At 56.9% G+C, this 16,872-nt stretch overlaps 2 protein-coding genes across 2 annotated transcripts in view; one reads left to right on the top strand and one right to left on the bottom strand.

The window, feature by feature from the left end:
• Nucleotides 1-11,524, top strand: part of MYO1D (myosin ID) — a 113,830-nt gene extending 102,306 nt beyond the window's left edge. Inside the window, exon 15 of the mRNA XM_077788271.1 lies at nt 11,143-11,524. Within this exon, the coding sequence (XP_077644397.1) occupies nt 11,143-11,299 (157 nt within the window). The 3' untranslated portion in view covers nt 11,300-11,524. The remainder of the gene's footprint in view (nt 1-11,142) is intronic.
• Nucleotides 11,525-13,778: 2,254 nt separating this feature from the next.
• CDK5R1 (cyclin dependent kinase 5 regulatory subunit 1) lies at nt 13,779-16,103 on the bottom strand. The gene has a single exon (XM_021539903.2). It carries the CDS (start codon nt 16,065-16,067, stop codon nt 15,174-15,176), a length of 894 nt encoding a protein of 297 aa, XP_021395578.1. The 5' UTR covers nt 16,068-16,103; the 3' UTR covers nt 13,779-15,173.
• Nucleotides 16,104-16,872: the final 769 nt, after the last annotated feature.

Genomic DNA, 16,872 nt, shown 5'->3' with positions numbered 1-16,872 from the left:
GGCGGCAGTAAATCGAGCCAGCGCGCTCTCTGCAGCAGCCCCGCTCGGCTGGCAGCGGTCAGGCATCAGATGGGATGAGGGATCTCCAGGTTGCTATAGCGACCGGGAGCTGCAGCGCGGGTCGCAGCCGCTCTGCACCACCCTTGCAGCGCCCCTCCGGCCCCCAGCACCCCTCAGCACCCCACACCCCGCACACACGGCCGGCACACGCTGCCCGTGCCCGTGCTCCTGGCCCTGGACGTTCCCAGAGCCCTCCCGGCACATTCCCAGCTCCAGCTTGAAGGAGCTCAGCAGGGATGTGCGTGGAATATAAGGCAGCTGAGCTGTTTGCCCCGGCTCTGCACGGGAGCACAGCCACCCGTGAGCTGCAGAGCTGGCACCGACCCGGAGCTGTGGTGGGATGTGACAACCCTGCTTCCATCCCCTCTGCCCGGCCACAGCCCTGCTGCTGTTGTCCCTGTGGCTTCCAGCCCCTGGAGCCAGGCAAGCCGAGCTGGTGACTTCACCGTGTCAAATTGTCCTCTCTTATCCCAGCTGCTTCCTGGCAGTTTCACTGGCACAAATCAATCAATCAACAATGAGGAAAAATGAGAATTTCAAAAGTGTCTGTGCTATTTGTTTTCCTGTTGTGATTTTGGGTGATCTCTGAGAAGCTCAGTGGCTGCTTCCCCCTTGTTGTGGCTTCAGACCTCTGCCAGGCTCTAAAAATATCTATTTAATTCACAGCGCTGCAGTGGGAGAAGCAGAGCTGCTCATCCCTCGGGATGGCTGCAGGTTTTCTGTGTACCAAAGCGAGAGCACAGCTTCTCTGTGCCGTTGTTCTCCAGTGTAAAGCCTCCATCAGCTGTTCCAACCCCTCCTTGCTACTCCAAAGTCATTGCCACTTGTAAATCTGAGTGGAAAACAGATTAATAATCCCACACCTTTGTCCTCTGCATCAACCCCCTGTACCTCACAGTCTTGCAGATGTTGAACAAACACATCCCAGATGCCTGAAAAGTGCTGGATTCCCTTCAAAGTATTTTTTGGGGGGGAATTTCTACCTTCCTTAAACTTCAGCTGGTGGAATTTGATCAGCAGCTGCTGAACAGGCCGGGAGCATCCTTTGAGGGGGGACTTTGCAAATGTGCCCCAAGAAATGTGGGGCTGGTGAATTCATTCCCCCAGCTGGGCCATGGCAAGGACCAGCACTGGGAAGGGAATACAAGGAAAGATTTCTGCTGTTTCTCAGCCTGCCCAGGAGTTGAGTCCCTGATGTCCCAAACAGGAGGCAGCTCTGCACTCATCCTCCTAAGTGCTCTTATTTTATTTATGTGCTGGTGCATTTCTAATGCCAGGCTCTTGGCATCACCCTCATGTGCTGCTTTCCTCTGCTCCAGCCAAGCACTGGGAATCATATTTTTGGCATGGTGTTTTTTATAAAATATGTAACACTCCAGCATCTTGCGGCCACGGTAGAGCCGGATGAGCTCTGACTCCCCAAAGCTCTGCCAGGCTCAGAATAGCTCTGGGATGTGACTTCATTGGAGGCTGCAGGAGAAGCTGCAGTTCATCCCTGGTGCTGTCTGTGCTGAGAGCTGGGTGGGGTTGGGGAGGTGAAGGGGAGCAGCTCATGGTGCTGGCTGGGACGTGTCCCCATCCTCCCTGCTGTCACTGGGAGCCACAGGCCCCACGTGGCCTGGCCCAGCTCTCCCCAGCCTTTTCCTTCCCTTCAAAACTTCAAATTACATTGAATTCTGAGTGCATTTAATTCACAGAATCCTTTAACAGTTTGGATTGGAAGGTACCTTAAAGGTCATTGAATCCAACCCCCATTCCTGTGGTATGACAGGGGTCAGGATAGGAGCACTCTGTGTGTCAGAATCTGAGCTATTGATGATTCCGAGGTTATAGAAAGTCTCTGTCTGTCAGCCCCGCTGCCAAAGCAGAAGCCATAATTGGTCTGTGCTGGTTTCCAGGTTGTTTATTCTGTTTATCTCTCACATGTTCTGCTGCCCTGCCCAGCTCTGTCCTGCAGGGCAGCGTGTGGGGCTCTGCCCTCAGTGGGATGTGACAAACATTAAATACCAGAAACTCCCTGGGCTGGATTTACAATAACGTGCCAATATCTGTCACCCACGTTGGACAGTGTGTCCCCAGCCTGAACCAACAGAAAAATGCCAACACCACAGTGAGACATGGAGGGCATGAAGGAGGAGAAAAAGGACAAGGCACACCCAATTTCCTCCATCTCGTCCCCTTTGGACCCCTCATCTAGAATCCTAAAATTTTACTTTTGCACCCGTGCCACACTTAATTATTACTGATATCAAACACTCGGAGCTGGTAATTGATCCTGTAAGATTGAAAACTGTTTTCCATGGACAGAGATCACAGCCAGTGTCTCTGGGGGCTCTGTCCAGGGGGGTTCCTGACCCCTGCCAGGGTCCCAGACCTGCCAGGGCAGCCAGAGGGATGCTCTGGATTCCCACATCTGTGGATTTTAGAGTTCCCTCCAGGGGGGATGTGGCAGGTTGAGGGCCACTGCCAGGATGTTCCATCCATCATCCATCAACCCTGGCTGCCATGGGGGCTGGGATCTGCCTCCACCTCATGGGATTGGAAATGTTTCATTTTGCCTGCTGGAGGAAATGAAATATTTAACACACTATTGGTGCCTTTTTTACTGTTTTTTAAAGCTCCTTCATTACTGCAGGTTCCCAGGTTGCCCTGTTGAGTGAGCCTGTGTTTTTCCTCCACAAAACCCCTGACCAGCTTTAGGGAGTGCTCATGGGGGATAAATGGCATCAGGCAGTGGAAGCTGGTGGCACAAGGGCCGGGAAAACCTGAGACCTCTCTCTTTGAACCACAAAGATGAATTCTCAGCTCCCACAGGAGCAGAACTGAGGGAGCCTAGAGCCTCCTGTGCTGGGTGGGCAGGGAAGGGGAAAATTCCTACATGGAATGGTTTGGGTTGGGAGGGACCTTGGGCAGGGACACCTTCCAGAAGACCAGACTGCTCCAAGCCCTGTCCAGCCTGGTCTAGGATGAATTAATAGTCCCAGAGGGGTGACGAGGCCCAGGCCTGGTTTTAGCTGAGCTCAGGGCCTCCATCCCACCCCAAAGCCCACCACGAGCAGCCCAGGGCCAGCGCTGGCTCAGGCCTGGGTGGGGTTCAGCAGTGAGGGCTGCCCCTGGCTCAGCAGGAGGATGGAGCTTGGTGAGCTTTGATCCCTCTCATGGATGTTCCATGATAGGAGCAGGGCCATTCCCTGTGTGCTTCCACTCATCCCAGGCTGGAGGAAGGGACACAGCGTGCAGTGACACACAAAGTGATGTCTCAAACCACTTTTGGGGCTTTCCCACCATAAAATGCTGCTTTGGGGTGCAGCCCCGTGCTGGGACCTGCCCCACGGAGCCGCCCTGGGGCTGTTTGGGTGTTTTACAGCAGCCTGGCCCGAGCTCCCGAGGAGGGAGAGCAGCCCTGGGAAGGGCAGGGCAGGAGCAGCCCCTGCCCTGTCACCTCAGGATCCCCTGCCCAGGAGCACCTAAACCAAAGGGCTTTGCTGGAAAAGACAGAAATATTCCCCAGCTCGCTGGCACTCCCAGCTCTCCCTGGCCCCTGAGGAGGGATGCACAGACACCCCAGATCCTAAATCAGAGAGGAAGGAGGTGCAGCTCCCCAGCTGCTCCGGGACCTCCCAGCCTCGGGATCAATGGGAATAAATGCACTTCAGGAATGAGAGAGCCAAATATTTAATGGACTGGGTTTGCAGCTCAGCCAGAGGGGAAGGAATACACCTGGATGTGCTGCAGACACGTCATGGAAAAGGCCCTGCAGTGTTGTGGCAGCTGCTGTCGTCTCAGGAAAGTGGCTTTAGTGGCTCAGACACGACTCCAAGGGACCATCTCGGTGCAGCTGGCTTGGCTCTGCCTTGCCCTGTGCCTGGGACATGTGTGGCACTTTGCACTGGGAAGAGACACATATTAACAATTCTGGTTGCTCATTAAAAGGGCAAAAGCAGCGTTGTTGTCACAGCTCAGCAGCATGATGATGAAATATGTCACCCAGCAGTTCCCAAAGCCAGGCTGTGCTTTGCTCTGGTAGCTCAGTGGGCAAGGCTGAGCCAGGAAGGCTTGAAAGCCACTTCTCAAGTGGAGGGGTTGAGTTCTCAGGTCACAGTTTAGCCTGGTGCTTCTCCTGCACATGAAAAAATTCCTTCTGAAAAGGCACTTCTCTCAGCTGCCAAGGTGATTTGCCTGAGCAGACCATGAGGCACAAATGAAATATAGTGTAAATATTTGCTGGTTTTGGAGATGGAAAAAGATTTCAGTGTCTCAAGTGTTGCTTGACTATAGATAATTGTGAAAAATCACACGGTGAGGAAGGACCTGGCAGCTGTGTTCAGCTCAGTGACCTTTCCCAGCATCAAAATGCCTGGAGCAGTTGCTCTGACCTTTGACTATGGAAATTTTCCTTTTGATCCTGACTTGAGATCTCCTTGATTCGTGTCTGACTTTCTTTGTAGTCTCTTTTCCATGGCTTTGATCCATCTTAATGTCTGATCTCTGGCAAGGCCACCTGGCTCTGAGGAGCTCGACAAGGCCAGAGCTCCGAAAAGCCGGTGACGCTCAAGGGAAACATCCTGTGAGCCCGGAGAGGCTTTCACAAGGCAGGTTTTGCAAAACCCTTGTGGTTTCAGATGTTTTCATCTCCCTCATGGCCCGTGTGAGTCACAGACTGCCCGAGTGTGTGGCTGTGTGTGTGTGTGCATCCTGCAAAGAGGAGAGATCTGCACCCAAAAAGGGCTCCTGGGTCGTGTCCTCCTCTCCTCAGGAAGCCGTGGGTGAAGGGAGCTGCCTGCCCTGGCTTTGGGGCTGTCCTGAACAGGGGTGGCTGGTGCAGAAGGGCTCTCAATACAGCCCAGTAGCAAAATCAAGAAGGAAGGAGGATGTTAAGTTGTTTCTGGATCACACAGGACAGTAAATCGTTGCTTTTAACATTTACAAGAAGCAGGGTGTTCTAACAAGGCCTGGATGGGGAAGGTGTTTTCTCCCTCTGAGAAGGATGGAGAGTGCCAAGGAGTCACAGGGATGATGCTGTCAAAATCATGAGTCTTACATAGGGAAATTGATGCTCTGAGTGTGTAAATCTCTTCTGCCAGTGGGACCTGGTGCTTTGGAGCTGCCACACTTGAGATGTGACTGCCCTGGGAGAGGCAAGAGCTGAGGTGTCAGAGCTGCAGCTCTGGAATGAAATATCCACCCAGGATTATTGACATGTGTCCCTTTGTGTCCTGGCGCCCTGGGGACAGTGGCTTTGGGGATTATTGTCACATTAACAGTGTCAGTCCTTCCCGTGGAGAGTGGCAGCCCTTCCTGGGAGCAGCTCCCACATGCTGGGTGGTACAGGGAGGGCACACGAGGTCTCAATCCAGCTATTCCCATTTTTCTCTGTTGAAGCTGTTGTGGGGATAATTTTCTCAGTAAGTTTTCCTTTGAGCCCATTACCCTCAGTATCATTGTCCTGCAAGCTGCAGAAACCCACAAATGCTCGGGTGAGATATACCCTGATCCCTGCCCTGCCAGCCACCCAGCCTGGGCCCTAAACCCTCTTGAGAGAACACTTATCTGTCCCCAAATGGCTCTTGTTGTAACTCAGATATGTCCTTGTTTATTACCCATCTTATATCTGGTGGCTTTTTAGACCCTGTTCAAGAAATTCCTCCCTGGGAGGGTGGGGAGGCCCTGGCACAGGTTATTCCATGGATGCTCCATCCCTGGCAGTGCCCAAGGCCAGGTTGGACAGGGCTTGGAGCAGCCTGGGACAGTGGAAGGTTTCCCTGCCCATCACTGGATGTGGTTGAAACTTGATGGTCTGGAAGGTTCCTTCCAACCCAAAGCATTCCATGATTTTATGGCTCCATGATTGTCACCTCTCTGCCACCACAGCCTGGAGTCCTCCCCAGCAGTGACACCACACATAGCCTGGAGAACTGATTTAACCTTCCCTGAAATTTTCAGTATCCCTGTTTGTCTCCTTGGCTCTTGTTAGGAAGCAGAGCCTTAAAAATTGCCTTTTTTTAGACCTCTTGAGTTTCTTTCTCCCTGCTTCCTGTGTTTTTTCTTCATGCAGAATATAGATGCTGCTTTTTTTTTGGGCTCTTTTCTGCAGCCTCCCTTCATCTGGGAGCCTTTTTAATGTTTTTTTCATGGCTGAACCCTTTCAAAGGCTGCAGCCAGGATCCAGGTGAGGCTGCAGTGCTGACTTCCATAAGGTGTTACCACAGTGGGGTGTTCTCCATCCTGCCCCTCGCGATCCTCACATCTTGTGTGCAGCTGCAGCTTCCTTGGAGCCAGAGAATCACAGAATATCCTGAGCTGGAAGCCAACCAGGTAGCCCACAGTGCTCCTGCCTTTCCAGAAAGAGGCCTTGGTCTAAATTCTGGAAAGGTTTGATGGTTTAAAGCAATCCCCTTTGGAATCCATCCCAGTGGGTTCATTGCTGCTGAGCCCTCATTTCACACTTGGTTGCACACTTGGTTGAAATCCCTCTGGTTTGTTGTCATGAAAATCAGGCAATTACTGTGCTGGCTTTGCCATCTCTACCCAAATTCTGCTTCTGAAAAGAGCTTATTTCTCACTCTGTCCATGGGACAGCACCTCATTTAAAAATCCTGGGAAAGCTCCACAAAGGCCTGTTCCTCTGGAGCCCTGTCAGGGATGGGGCTGCAGCTCTGGAGCTCCCCATCCCTGGCTGCTGCTGCTGTCCCTGGGATGCTCCCAGCTCCCCATCCTGCTGTGCTCCCAGTGGGGAATATCTCATCAATGAGTCTTTGCTGTGTTCTCATGCCTGTAGATCTTTCCAGGGCATTCCAGGTCATCTGGGCTTGTTCTTAAGCATGGAATCATGGAATGGCTTGGACTGGAAAGGATCTTAAAGCCTGTCCAGTTCCAGCCCTGCCATGGCAGGAACACCTTCCACTGTCCCAGGTTGCTCCAAGCCCCATCCAACCTGGCATCTCCTGTATTTGCACTGATTTAACAATACATTTATTAAACTTCTCAGCCATTACACCGCTTGTCCTCACCAAAACTCCCTCTGATCTTTCTGCTCTCCTTCCCTTCCCCATTTCCCTCCCACCCTGTGTTGGTGCTGTGGATGTTTCTGTGCTCTGTGCAGCTCTGGCAGATGTCTGTGGCCATTTCTGCGCCACTTGCCTTGTGTTTCCCCCGAGGTCCTGGATTAAATGCTCAGTCAAAACTCTCATATTTCATTGGCCAGTGATCTGCTTCCACTCAGAGTCCTCCTTTCTCTGCTGGCTTCCCTTTTGCCAGAGTTCCCCCAGTGTCTGCTCAGTTCCTGCGGTGTCTGGCTGGTCTCCTGCTGCTCTGGCTCTGGGATGTGTCCCCTACACACAGACCCTGCTCACCCACCACAGCCTTGAGCTCCTCCTGGGAGCCAGGAGAGTGAGGGGAGCTGGGGAGGCCCTTTGGGTGCTGGGATGGGCTGGGCAGGGCGGAGGAGAAGTGCCCCAGTCCTGCAGGGTTCACTGAGCCAGGGAAAGGCAAAGAGCAGCCCCAGCCTGGGATCAGCAGCTGTGGCTGGTACTGCCGAGCTGTCAGGAGAGGCTGTTTCCACCCAGAAATACTCCCTGTGTTGTATGAAGACATGAGTTTGTAGAAAGCAGCAGCACCTTGGTGTTTATTGCAAACAGAAATTGCTCTGTGGTTCATCCCATGCAGACATTCCCTGTGGCTCCCTGGCAGGATGGGAGCAGTGCTGGGTGGATCCTGACTTGTCCCAGAATCTCCTTTCCCTGTCCCATTCTGCCAGCAGCCTCACGGGGGCTGGGTTCCTTCCCTGGCAGTGCACTCACGTCCTGCTGCCACTTCTGATGGAATCACTGCTATCAGAAGTGGGGTGAATTCCCAGGAGCAGCATCCACCACTTTGTCCTGATGGACTTGACTCCATCAGGGCTTGGTGAGGAGCTGGAGCTGCCATCAGCCAGGGCTGGGCTCAGCCACAGCAGTGCCTGGTTTCCACTGGGAATCCCAGAGTGGTTTGGGTGGGCAGGGACCTCAGAGCCCATCCAGTGCCACCCCTGCTATGGCAGGGAAACCTCCCACTGTCCCAGGCTGCTCCAGCCCTGTCCAGCCTGGCCTTGGGCACTTCCAGGCCTCCAGGGGCACCACAACTGCTCTGGGCACCCTGTGCCAGGGCCTGCCCACCCTGCCAGGGAACAATTCCCAATTCCCAGTCTCCCATCCCTCCCTGCCCCCTGGCAGTGGGAGCCATTCCCTGGGTCCTGTCCCTCCATCCCTTGTCAAAGTCCCCAGAAGGTGGTGGGATGGGTTTATGCCATGAAAACTCCTTTTTCAGCTTGTGTGATTGGAAGTGGGACTTGTGTCTGCCTTTGCTGCCATCAGGGTCCTGCTGAGCATCACTGATCTCCAAAGGGTATTTCTGTTGTGTGCTGCCCTCGTCTACGAGAGATTTGTTGTAACCCAGGATTGTTCTGGTCCATCTCCATCTCAGCCCCTTCCTTTGGGATCTGAATTCAGCAGGAGCTCGGGGAAGCAGCTCCCAGCCAAGCCATTGTAGCAGTGAGGCTGGAAGGTCTCAGCCTGCTTCCCCAGCTGCTGCAGCAGCTGTTCCCTCCCTCGGGGCCCACAAGCAAACCTGGGCACCCCAGGGCTGCCAGCAGCTGCCAGCCCTGTGCCACTGCTGCCCCAGGGACGAGGCTGCCCTGCCTGGTGGGCTGGAAACCAGAGGGGAATTTCCTCCCCTCGCCCTGGCTGGCCTCGGACCAAGCTCCGGAGCAGTGGCCAAGGTGCCAGCAGGTCCTGGTGGCAGGGCTGGTGTCGTGGGGTGCCCAGCAGGGACACCAAGGAGGGGTTTGTCATCCCTGTGCACTCACAGATCCCTGTGGATTGCTCCATCCAGGAGCTGCACTGCTCCCCCAGCAGAAGCCTTCAGGCTGAACCCTCACATGAGGAAAAGCAACACGTGATGGGTGAAGGAGCTTTGGCAAGGTGGGATCTGGGAATGAGAGAGGGGGAGGGAAGCCTTGATTTAATGGAATTGTGACACATGGTAAAGATCAGAGCTTCTTCTCTGGATCCCTCCGTGCCAGGACAGCGTTGGCTTCAGTCAGGCCTGTGTTCAGGAGCTGAGAGCCAGACTGATGCAGCTGCCTGCAGGTCCCACAGCCACAGGACATCCAGGGCCTTTGGATTCCCAGGCCCAGGTCCTGCTTGTGGTCAAAATTCAGGTTATTGATGTTCTCCTCCCAGAGCCTCTGCCTGGTCACCCAGAACTTGCTGTGGGAGAGGAGAAGTCCTTCACCCCTATCCCTGTTAGGGACACCTGATGCTGGAGCTTTTCCCAAGGAGCAGGGATCTCTGAGAGGCTTCTCTGGGTGTGCAGCTCATTCCACTAAGACACAGCAAAAATAGCAGCCTAAGCTGGGATTGCAGCCTCAGCTCACCCAGGCAGGAGTAAATAACATTAAATACCTGTAATAACATTAAATACACGAGGGCTTTGTGTGCTGGGCCCTGCCAGCCCCTTCAACCAACCAAGCATTGTCATGGAAGTGGTGAAAATCTGTACTTGGGAAAACTGCATAAAAATGCAGCTTAAGGGATGTGACACAACCTGAACAGTCTGTTAATGGAAACAGAGTAAAAACTGCACAAAGGAATTGGGCTGTGGCAGTGGAAATGCTGGAATGGCTCAGACAAGGCAGGACCTGGGGTCTGGGAGCCAAACACGGGGAATGGGATCCCAGCACATCCCCCGGGGGTGTTTGGAGCATGCAGAGAGGCAGCAGAGTCAATGTCACAATTCTAAATCATTCAGCATTATACTAAAAATGCTGGAAATACGGGAATTTGAAATGTGGGTGAGGTCACAGGAGAGAATTCCCAAAGGCCAAGTCCCTGAGTGGCTCTTCCCACTGGTGGTGGCCCATGGGGATGGATCTGCTGCAGGATTTTCCTGTGGATCCTCTTTCCTGGGGGATCTCTGGGGGCTCTTGGCTGGTCCCAAGGGATCGTGGCTGGAGCTGAGCCATCAGCTTGGCCCCAGCTCCAGCCCAGCCCCTGGAGCAGCCAGGCCATCGGTGGGGCCGTGGCATTGCTGGGTTCTTCCCTTTCCTCATGGAAGGGGCTGGTCAGCGCTGGCACAGCTGCCCAGGGCACGTGGGTGTGGCACTTGGGGACATGGGTCAGTGGTGGCCTCGGCAGTGCTGGGGGAGCAGCTGGACTTGAGGATCCCAGAGCGTTTTCCCAGCCTGGAGGATTCCATGGTTTATGATTTCTCTGCTTGTGGCACAAGGATCATTATTTGGGATTTAGAGCAGGGACCTTTGTGGCCTTTAGCAAAGGGGGACATTCGTGTCAGTCATCCTGGCCCTGCTGTCCTCATGTCCCCCCTGGCAGTGACCCCAACAGCCACAGACAAACCAAGGTGGGGGCAGAAAGTCCTGATTCACTCGTGGGAATCATGTTTAGTGCCAAAACTGGGTTAGGGGGTTCAAAAGCTGCAGGGACAGAGTTTTATCCCAGCCAGTTTGGTCTGTCTGTCTGAGAGGGAATTGGGCACAGCCACCACCCCACGTGTGGTTCCTTCCACTGTTCCAGGCTGTGCTTCAGTCTCTGAGCTCAGCCCAGGGATGGCCCTGGCCCTGCTGCAGGCTTGAAGGGTCACTGTAGGGTCATCCAGGGGGCAGTGGCCGAGCTGGCAGCAGCCCCTGGGCCCTTTGACCTGCTCTGTGCTCTGCCCATGGAGCTGAGTCCTCCCACTGGCTCCAATCCCAGTCCCAGAGTGGGAGGCTTCACAAGCAGGAGCCCAAAGCTGGGCTCAGAGCTCAGGCCTGGCTTAATGCAGAGTTTTGGGATGGCTGTGGGATGTGCCTGACCTGAAAATGCCTGTCCCACCTGTGGCCATCCCATCCCATCCCATCCCATCCCATCCCATCCCATCCCCTCCCCTCCCATCCCATCCCATCCCACCCCACCCCACCCCACCCCACCCCACCCCATCCCACCCCACCCCACCCCATCCCATCCCATCCCATCCCATCCCATCCCATCCCATCCCATCCCATCCCATCCCATCCCACCCACCGCTCTGACCCGTGTCCCTTTCCCGCAGGGAGAAGCGCGCCCTGCATGTCGCTGTCACCAACCCGGTGCAGTGCAGCCTGCACGGCAGGAAATGCACCGTGTCCGTGGAGACCAAGACCAACCAACCCCAGCCGGATTTCACCAAGCACCGCTCCGGCTTCGTCCTCTGCGTGCCGGGCAATTAACGGCCCCTCCCTCGGAGCGGGGCCGGGCTCGGCCTCCCCGCCCCGGACTCGCCCCGGCACTCGCCGGGAGATGCTCAGCAGCGACTTGCCGGGTGCCTAAAGCAGCCTCTGAAGCTCAAGGTTTGGAAAACCCAAATTCCGGGGGTTTAGAAAAGCCAAATTCACATGGAATGAAGACCTAAAATAGCCGGTGACCTGTTCTCCATATTACAAGCCAGACTGGAATATCAGGAGAGTGCTTCCTTTGGAATTAGTCTGAAAAAAGAGTTTCTAGGTACTTCCACGCTTTCTTCCCTCTCCTACAATGATGCCTCACCCGTCTCCAGTTTTCCCTTCCATGCTCCTTTCCCTTGTGTCAGTTTTTGCAGTATGATGCAGCCTCCAGAGGAGGAACCAAAGATGCCCAGCTCAGGGAGTCAGGTTCTGTAGGGCCAAATCCCCACGGAACCAGAGCCAGGCTGGGAAGGGAGGGCTGCCTTCCACACTCCACGCTCCCCCAGCCCCTCCAGGCACACGGGGCTGGGAAGACAGGGAGACACCTCCAGACCTGCTGCTTTCCCTCGGGAATTCATCAGCCCATCGAGGCACCTTGGCTGGACAGGGGACTTCCCAGTGCAGGGCCTGGTTTTGTTAATCCTGCGTTGCTTTTTGCCTTAATTACCCCCTCCAAGGGCCTGAAGCCGGTGGGTTCCCTCTGGGACCGTGTGGCCTTGCTGAATTTTTAGATGATCCGTGTGGCTTCGTGTCTGTGCCAGCGCTGGGGTTAGGGAGGGCTAAAGGGACCCATGGCAGGGTGAGCCCAGGAACGGGGGAGCTTTGGGGGGCCAAGCTTTGCACTATCCAACATTGACCTGGCACAGCCCCAGCTGCCAGTGCCAGGCTCCTCCCTCCAAAGAGTTTTCCTGGCTCTTCCAGCAGTGGGCTGTGGGTGTCGGGCTCGTCCTGCCCAGCCCAGATAACCCCGAGCTCTGCCTTGATGGAGGGACATGGATCTCCTCAGTGGTTTATTCCCACTGTTCTGGGCACTGCTGTGGTTCCTGAGCAGCCCAGGCTGTGGGGATTCTACATTGGGATTGTCCTGGCACTGCTGGTCAGGTCAGGATTCCCAGCCCTGGAAGTGGGGGAGCTGCGTGGGGACCCCACCTCGGGGTTCCAGCCCAGCCAGCAAATGGGGAGCGCTTGTTAGATGGAGCATTTTGGGAATCAGAGAGCCTGGAAGAGGCTCCTCACTCACAGGTTTCCCGAAGCCGTGCCGGGACACGGGGACAGGGCGCTGCAGCCTTGGTGCCCCACTGCCCCCGGGACAGGGAGGGACTGGGATGTCGGGCATGGATGAACTGGGAGAAGCCCGTGCACGGGGAGGCTCCATGCCAGAGCTCTCCCATTCCCGTTGTCCCTGGAGCAGCCCCGGGAGCAGCCCAGCACCCCCAGCCCCCCGTGCCCCTCGCAGGTCCGGGGTGTCTGGAGGGTCCCCTGGGGCCGGGCTCCCGCAGCCCCGCGGCACCACCAGCGCTGGGCGGGAGGGGACACGGCACCCCGACCCCGCCGGGCCCACCCAGGGACCTCCAGGGACCTCCAGGGACCTCCAGGGACCTCCAGCGCCTCCCTCCACCCCACTCGGCTCCTCTGAGGAGCAGCAGCGATGCCAAAGCCGCGGGACACCCCTGCCCTGCCGGGACGCTCCCGGGAACGCCCGGCGTTGCTGTGCCTTGGATTTGCACTCCTCGGCTCCGTGTCCTGGTGCAAACGTCCCCCACCCTGGGCGGGACCAGCACTTTTGTACCCTTGTCCCTCCAGAAGAATGCTCGGATGGAATTGGGGTGGACGGCAACAAAATGCAGGCTTGGGAAATTTCTCCTACCGTGAGATGGCAATATTGTGTGTGATGAGATGCGTCTTATAAAATGTATTATCTGTTCCTGCTCTGGTTTTATATATATATATATAAATATATATATAAATATATAAAATATATATATTCCTGGTTTTCCCATAAATTAAGTATTTCTAAATTGAAACTTGGATTCTCAGCCAGGGGCGATAATGCAATGAACCCTTTTTTTTTTTTTTTTTTTTTAATAAATCGCTGATATTTTATGTGCAAAAGAGCATAAAAAACCTACTATAATGGACCTGGATTTTGTTTACATAATTCACTGTAATAAATAATAAAAGAAAGCAATTAGTTGCATCCCACCATGGTGCTGCCCGTTCCTGCTGGCGCGGGGGAGATGATGCCCAGAGGGAGCGGTGTCCCATATCCCAGTTATCCCAGTTATCCCAGTTATCCCAGTTATCCCAGTATCCCGACTTTCCCCCTCCGGCTGCTGCCGGCCCCGCCGCTCTCCCACCACGGGGTGACCCCGGCGCCGGTAACGCGATTAAAGCGGCGGCTGCGTTAAACCCTCTGTCGTCAACACAAATCCCGTTCCCAGCGCCCGAGGGCTGGGAGAGCAGAAAAGACTCGGCCACGAGCCGCTGCCGTGTAATGGATGGTCAGTGCATTTTTATTTAATCAGCACAGTACAAAAATAAATAAAAATAAGGGGAGGGGATTAAATTACAGGCACACTGAGCCCCATGACACAGTCGGTCGGGTTATAAACCACACATACTTACAAACACACTATACACATACATACAAAATGAGACAAATATAAATTAATAAGTAACAATACCCATCAATTTGGTCAACAAAGATCTACAGAAGAGATTGCACTAAAAAAACGTACGTACACATGTATCATTAGCAGGGTCCAATGTACAGCCATGAAGAGCTTCAAGTGAAAAATCAAAAATAAAAATAAATGGCACGTTATTTCTCCCTCTTGTTCGCCAGTTTAACGCCCGATGGACCAGAACTAAACTAGAACTGAGCACACGGAGAAAAGAAAACGATAAAACCCAAAAAGAAGGTCTCAGTCCCCAGGCCTGATACGGGAATACCAGCTCGAGACTGCGGTGTCGGGGTGGTGGCGGGTCTTTGTGCATGGGTGTAATTTTACAGCCATCTCTCGTTAAGGTTTTTCATTTGATTATTATTTTTTTATGCGTTTTTTCCTTTTTTTTTTTGTTTCCCGAAGACACAAAATGCTCCTGTTTGCATGCGCAATACCACTGGAAAAGCAACAATGACAGAAGAAAGAAGGGTTTTTTTCTCTTTCCCCCCCGCAGGTTTGCAGTTCGTTGGGTTTGTTCTAGAAGAATTCATATAGCAGCATGTGGCGGCTCCCCTTGCTTGCACACTCAAGTAGATCCTTTACACAATACTCATGACCAGTGCACGATGGGAACAAGACATTTCACATTGATCTCATGAACAGTAGCGGTGATTCCCGTCACCCGGACCCGCTCGGGAATTCGAGTCTCTTCAAAGAAAATAAATAAAGAGGGGGGGATGAGGGAGGAAGGGGGGTGGGGGGGTCCCCGGGCCGTGCCCGCGTCTCTGTCCCGGTGCTGCCGGTGAGTCCCGACCGGGCCGGTTCAGCCGCCCGCGCTGGAGCCTTTACAGGATTTTTTTTCCCCCTTAATTTTCTTTTTCCCCTACCTGGGCTCTGTCTCGCTGATGCGGTGACCGGCCCCGCGGAGCCCCGCTCCGCTCCCGGGGACATCGGCTGGGGGGGTTCTCGGCCCCCCATCCATGAATTGCTGGGATCGAGCCGGTGGCGGAGCCGCAGCATCCCGGGCCCGCAGCGTGGGGAGGGGGCGGCGGCTGGAAAGCGGCGGCGCGGGAGGGAACCGGGGGTCTGCTCTCCGGTCCGGCGGCGGCCGAACCCCCCGTGTCCCCCCGGGGGGAGGCGGCGGCTTCCGCCCTTCCTTCCCCGCCGGGCAAAGCCCCCGGGAGCGGCTCCGGGGCGCGGGGGGCGGCGGGCGCTCACCGGTCGAGGCCGATGAGCAGCCGGCCCTTCTCCTCGGAGCCGCTCTCCTTCTTGAGGTCGGCGAAGACCTGCGTGAAGTAGTGCGGGTCGGCGTTGACCTGCAGCATCTTGGGGCTCATGAGGTCGATGATGGAGAGGCAGCGGTCCCAGAAGGCCTCCTTACAGCTCTCCACCAGGAAGGGCTTCAGCGGGTAGGAGATCTCGTTGCCCATGTAGGAGTAGGAGAGGTACAGGCAGGTGAGCAGCACTGCCTGCAGTTCGTGGTCACTGGCCACCTCGGCCGAGATGACGTCCCGGCACAGCATGTAGAGGAAGACCACGTTGGCCGGCGTGATGAAGCCCTGGTCCTGCCAGCCCTGCAGCAGCAGCGAGCGGTCCACGGAGCGCAGCCAGAGCACGGGGTCGGTGGGCGAGAGGTGCTTCAGGCGGTAGCAGCGGCGGCACAGGAACTCGCCGAGGCAGCGCAGCAGCTCGCTGGTGGACGCCTGCACCACGACCCGGCGCGGGGTGGCGGCGGCGGCGGCGGGCGCGGCCGGGGGCGCCTTCTGCGCCGAGGCGAGGGCGGCGGCGGCGGCGGCGGGGGGCGGCGGGGGGGCGAAGGTGGCGAGGTTGGCGCAGGAGAGCGACTTCTTCAGGTTCTCGTTGTTGAGGTGGGTCACGTTGCTCTGGTAGCCGCCGTTGGGCTGCACCTTCTTGGAGCTCTTCTTCTTGGCGGAGACGGCGGCGATGCGCTTCCAGGGCAGCACCGAGATCAGCGAGTGCCGCTTCAGGCCCTTCTCCTTCGCGTTCTTGCTGTTCTGCACCGCCGTGTAGTGCCCCACCGTGGCCGCCCCCTCCTCGAACAGCGGGGCCTTCCGGTAGCTCGGCGACAGCGACAGCACCGTGCCCATGGCGCCGGCCGCCCGGCGGGCGCCCGGCGGGCCCGCGCCGCCCGCCCCGGCCCCGGCCCCGGCCCCGGCGCGGCCCGGCCCGGCCGGCCCCGCTCTCGCTGCTCCGCCGCCGCCGCCGCCGCCGCTCAGCGCCGCGCCCGGACCCGCCCCGCGCCGCGCGCGCTCCCGCCGGCGCAGTGCGCGCGCCCGCCGCCCCGCCCCGCCCCGCCACGTGCGCCCGCCGCGGCAGCCGAGGCCACGCCCCCTTCGGCCCCGGCCCCGCCCCCGCACGGCAGCGGGCGGCAGAGCCCCGCCCCCATTGCCTTGAATGGATCGAGCCCCGCCCCCGCCAGCCAGGCCCCGCCTTCCGCTGTTTATGAATGGAGGGTGCCCCGCCCCTCCCGGGCCCGGGCCCGCCCCTCCCGGGCCCGGCCCCGCCCCTCCCGGGCCCGGCCCCGCCCCTCCCGGGCCCGGCCCCGCCCCTCCCGGGCCCGGCCCCGCCCCTCCCGGGCCCGGCCCCCGGGCGCTGCCCGCCTCGGGGTCCCGCCGGTCGCGGACCCCGCGGTGCCCCCGAGCCCCCGGGCAGGGCCGGGCAGGACCAGGGGAGCTGCCGAGCCCCCGGGCAGGGCCGGGCACGACTCGGAGGGAAAAAGAATAAAAAGCAACGAAAATAATTATTTAGAAAATCCCAAAATTAAGATTTAAAACCCTTCTCCACTGGCGTCCCGGAGCCGCAGCCCGGATTCGGAGCCGGGCCCTACAGCCCGCACCGCCCCCGGCCGCCCTTCGCCCCCGCTTCCCCCCTCCGGCGGTGCCTCCCCGGCTC

This window comes from Lonchura striata, chromosome 25 (assembly GCF_046129695.1).
Source record: "Lonchura striata isolate bLonStr1 chromosome 25, bLonStr1.mat, whole genome shotgun sequence".
NCBI classification, from domain to species: Eukaryota; Metazoa; Chordata; class Aves; order Passeriformes; family Estrildidae; genus Lonchura; species Lonchura striata.
This window is presented reverse-complemented; position numbering and strand designations above follow the sequence as displayed.

Coding starts and splice junctions, on each gene's coding strand:
- CDK5R1 (XM_021539903.2), bottom strand. CDS start 16,067: ATGGGCACGGTGCTGTCGCTGTCGCCGAGCTACCGGAAGGCCCCGCTG.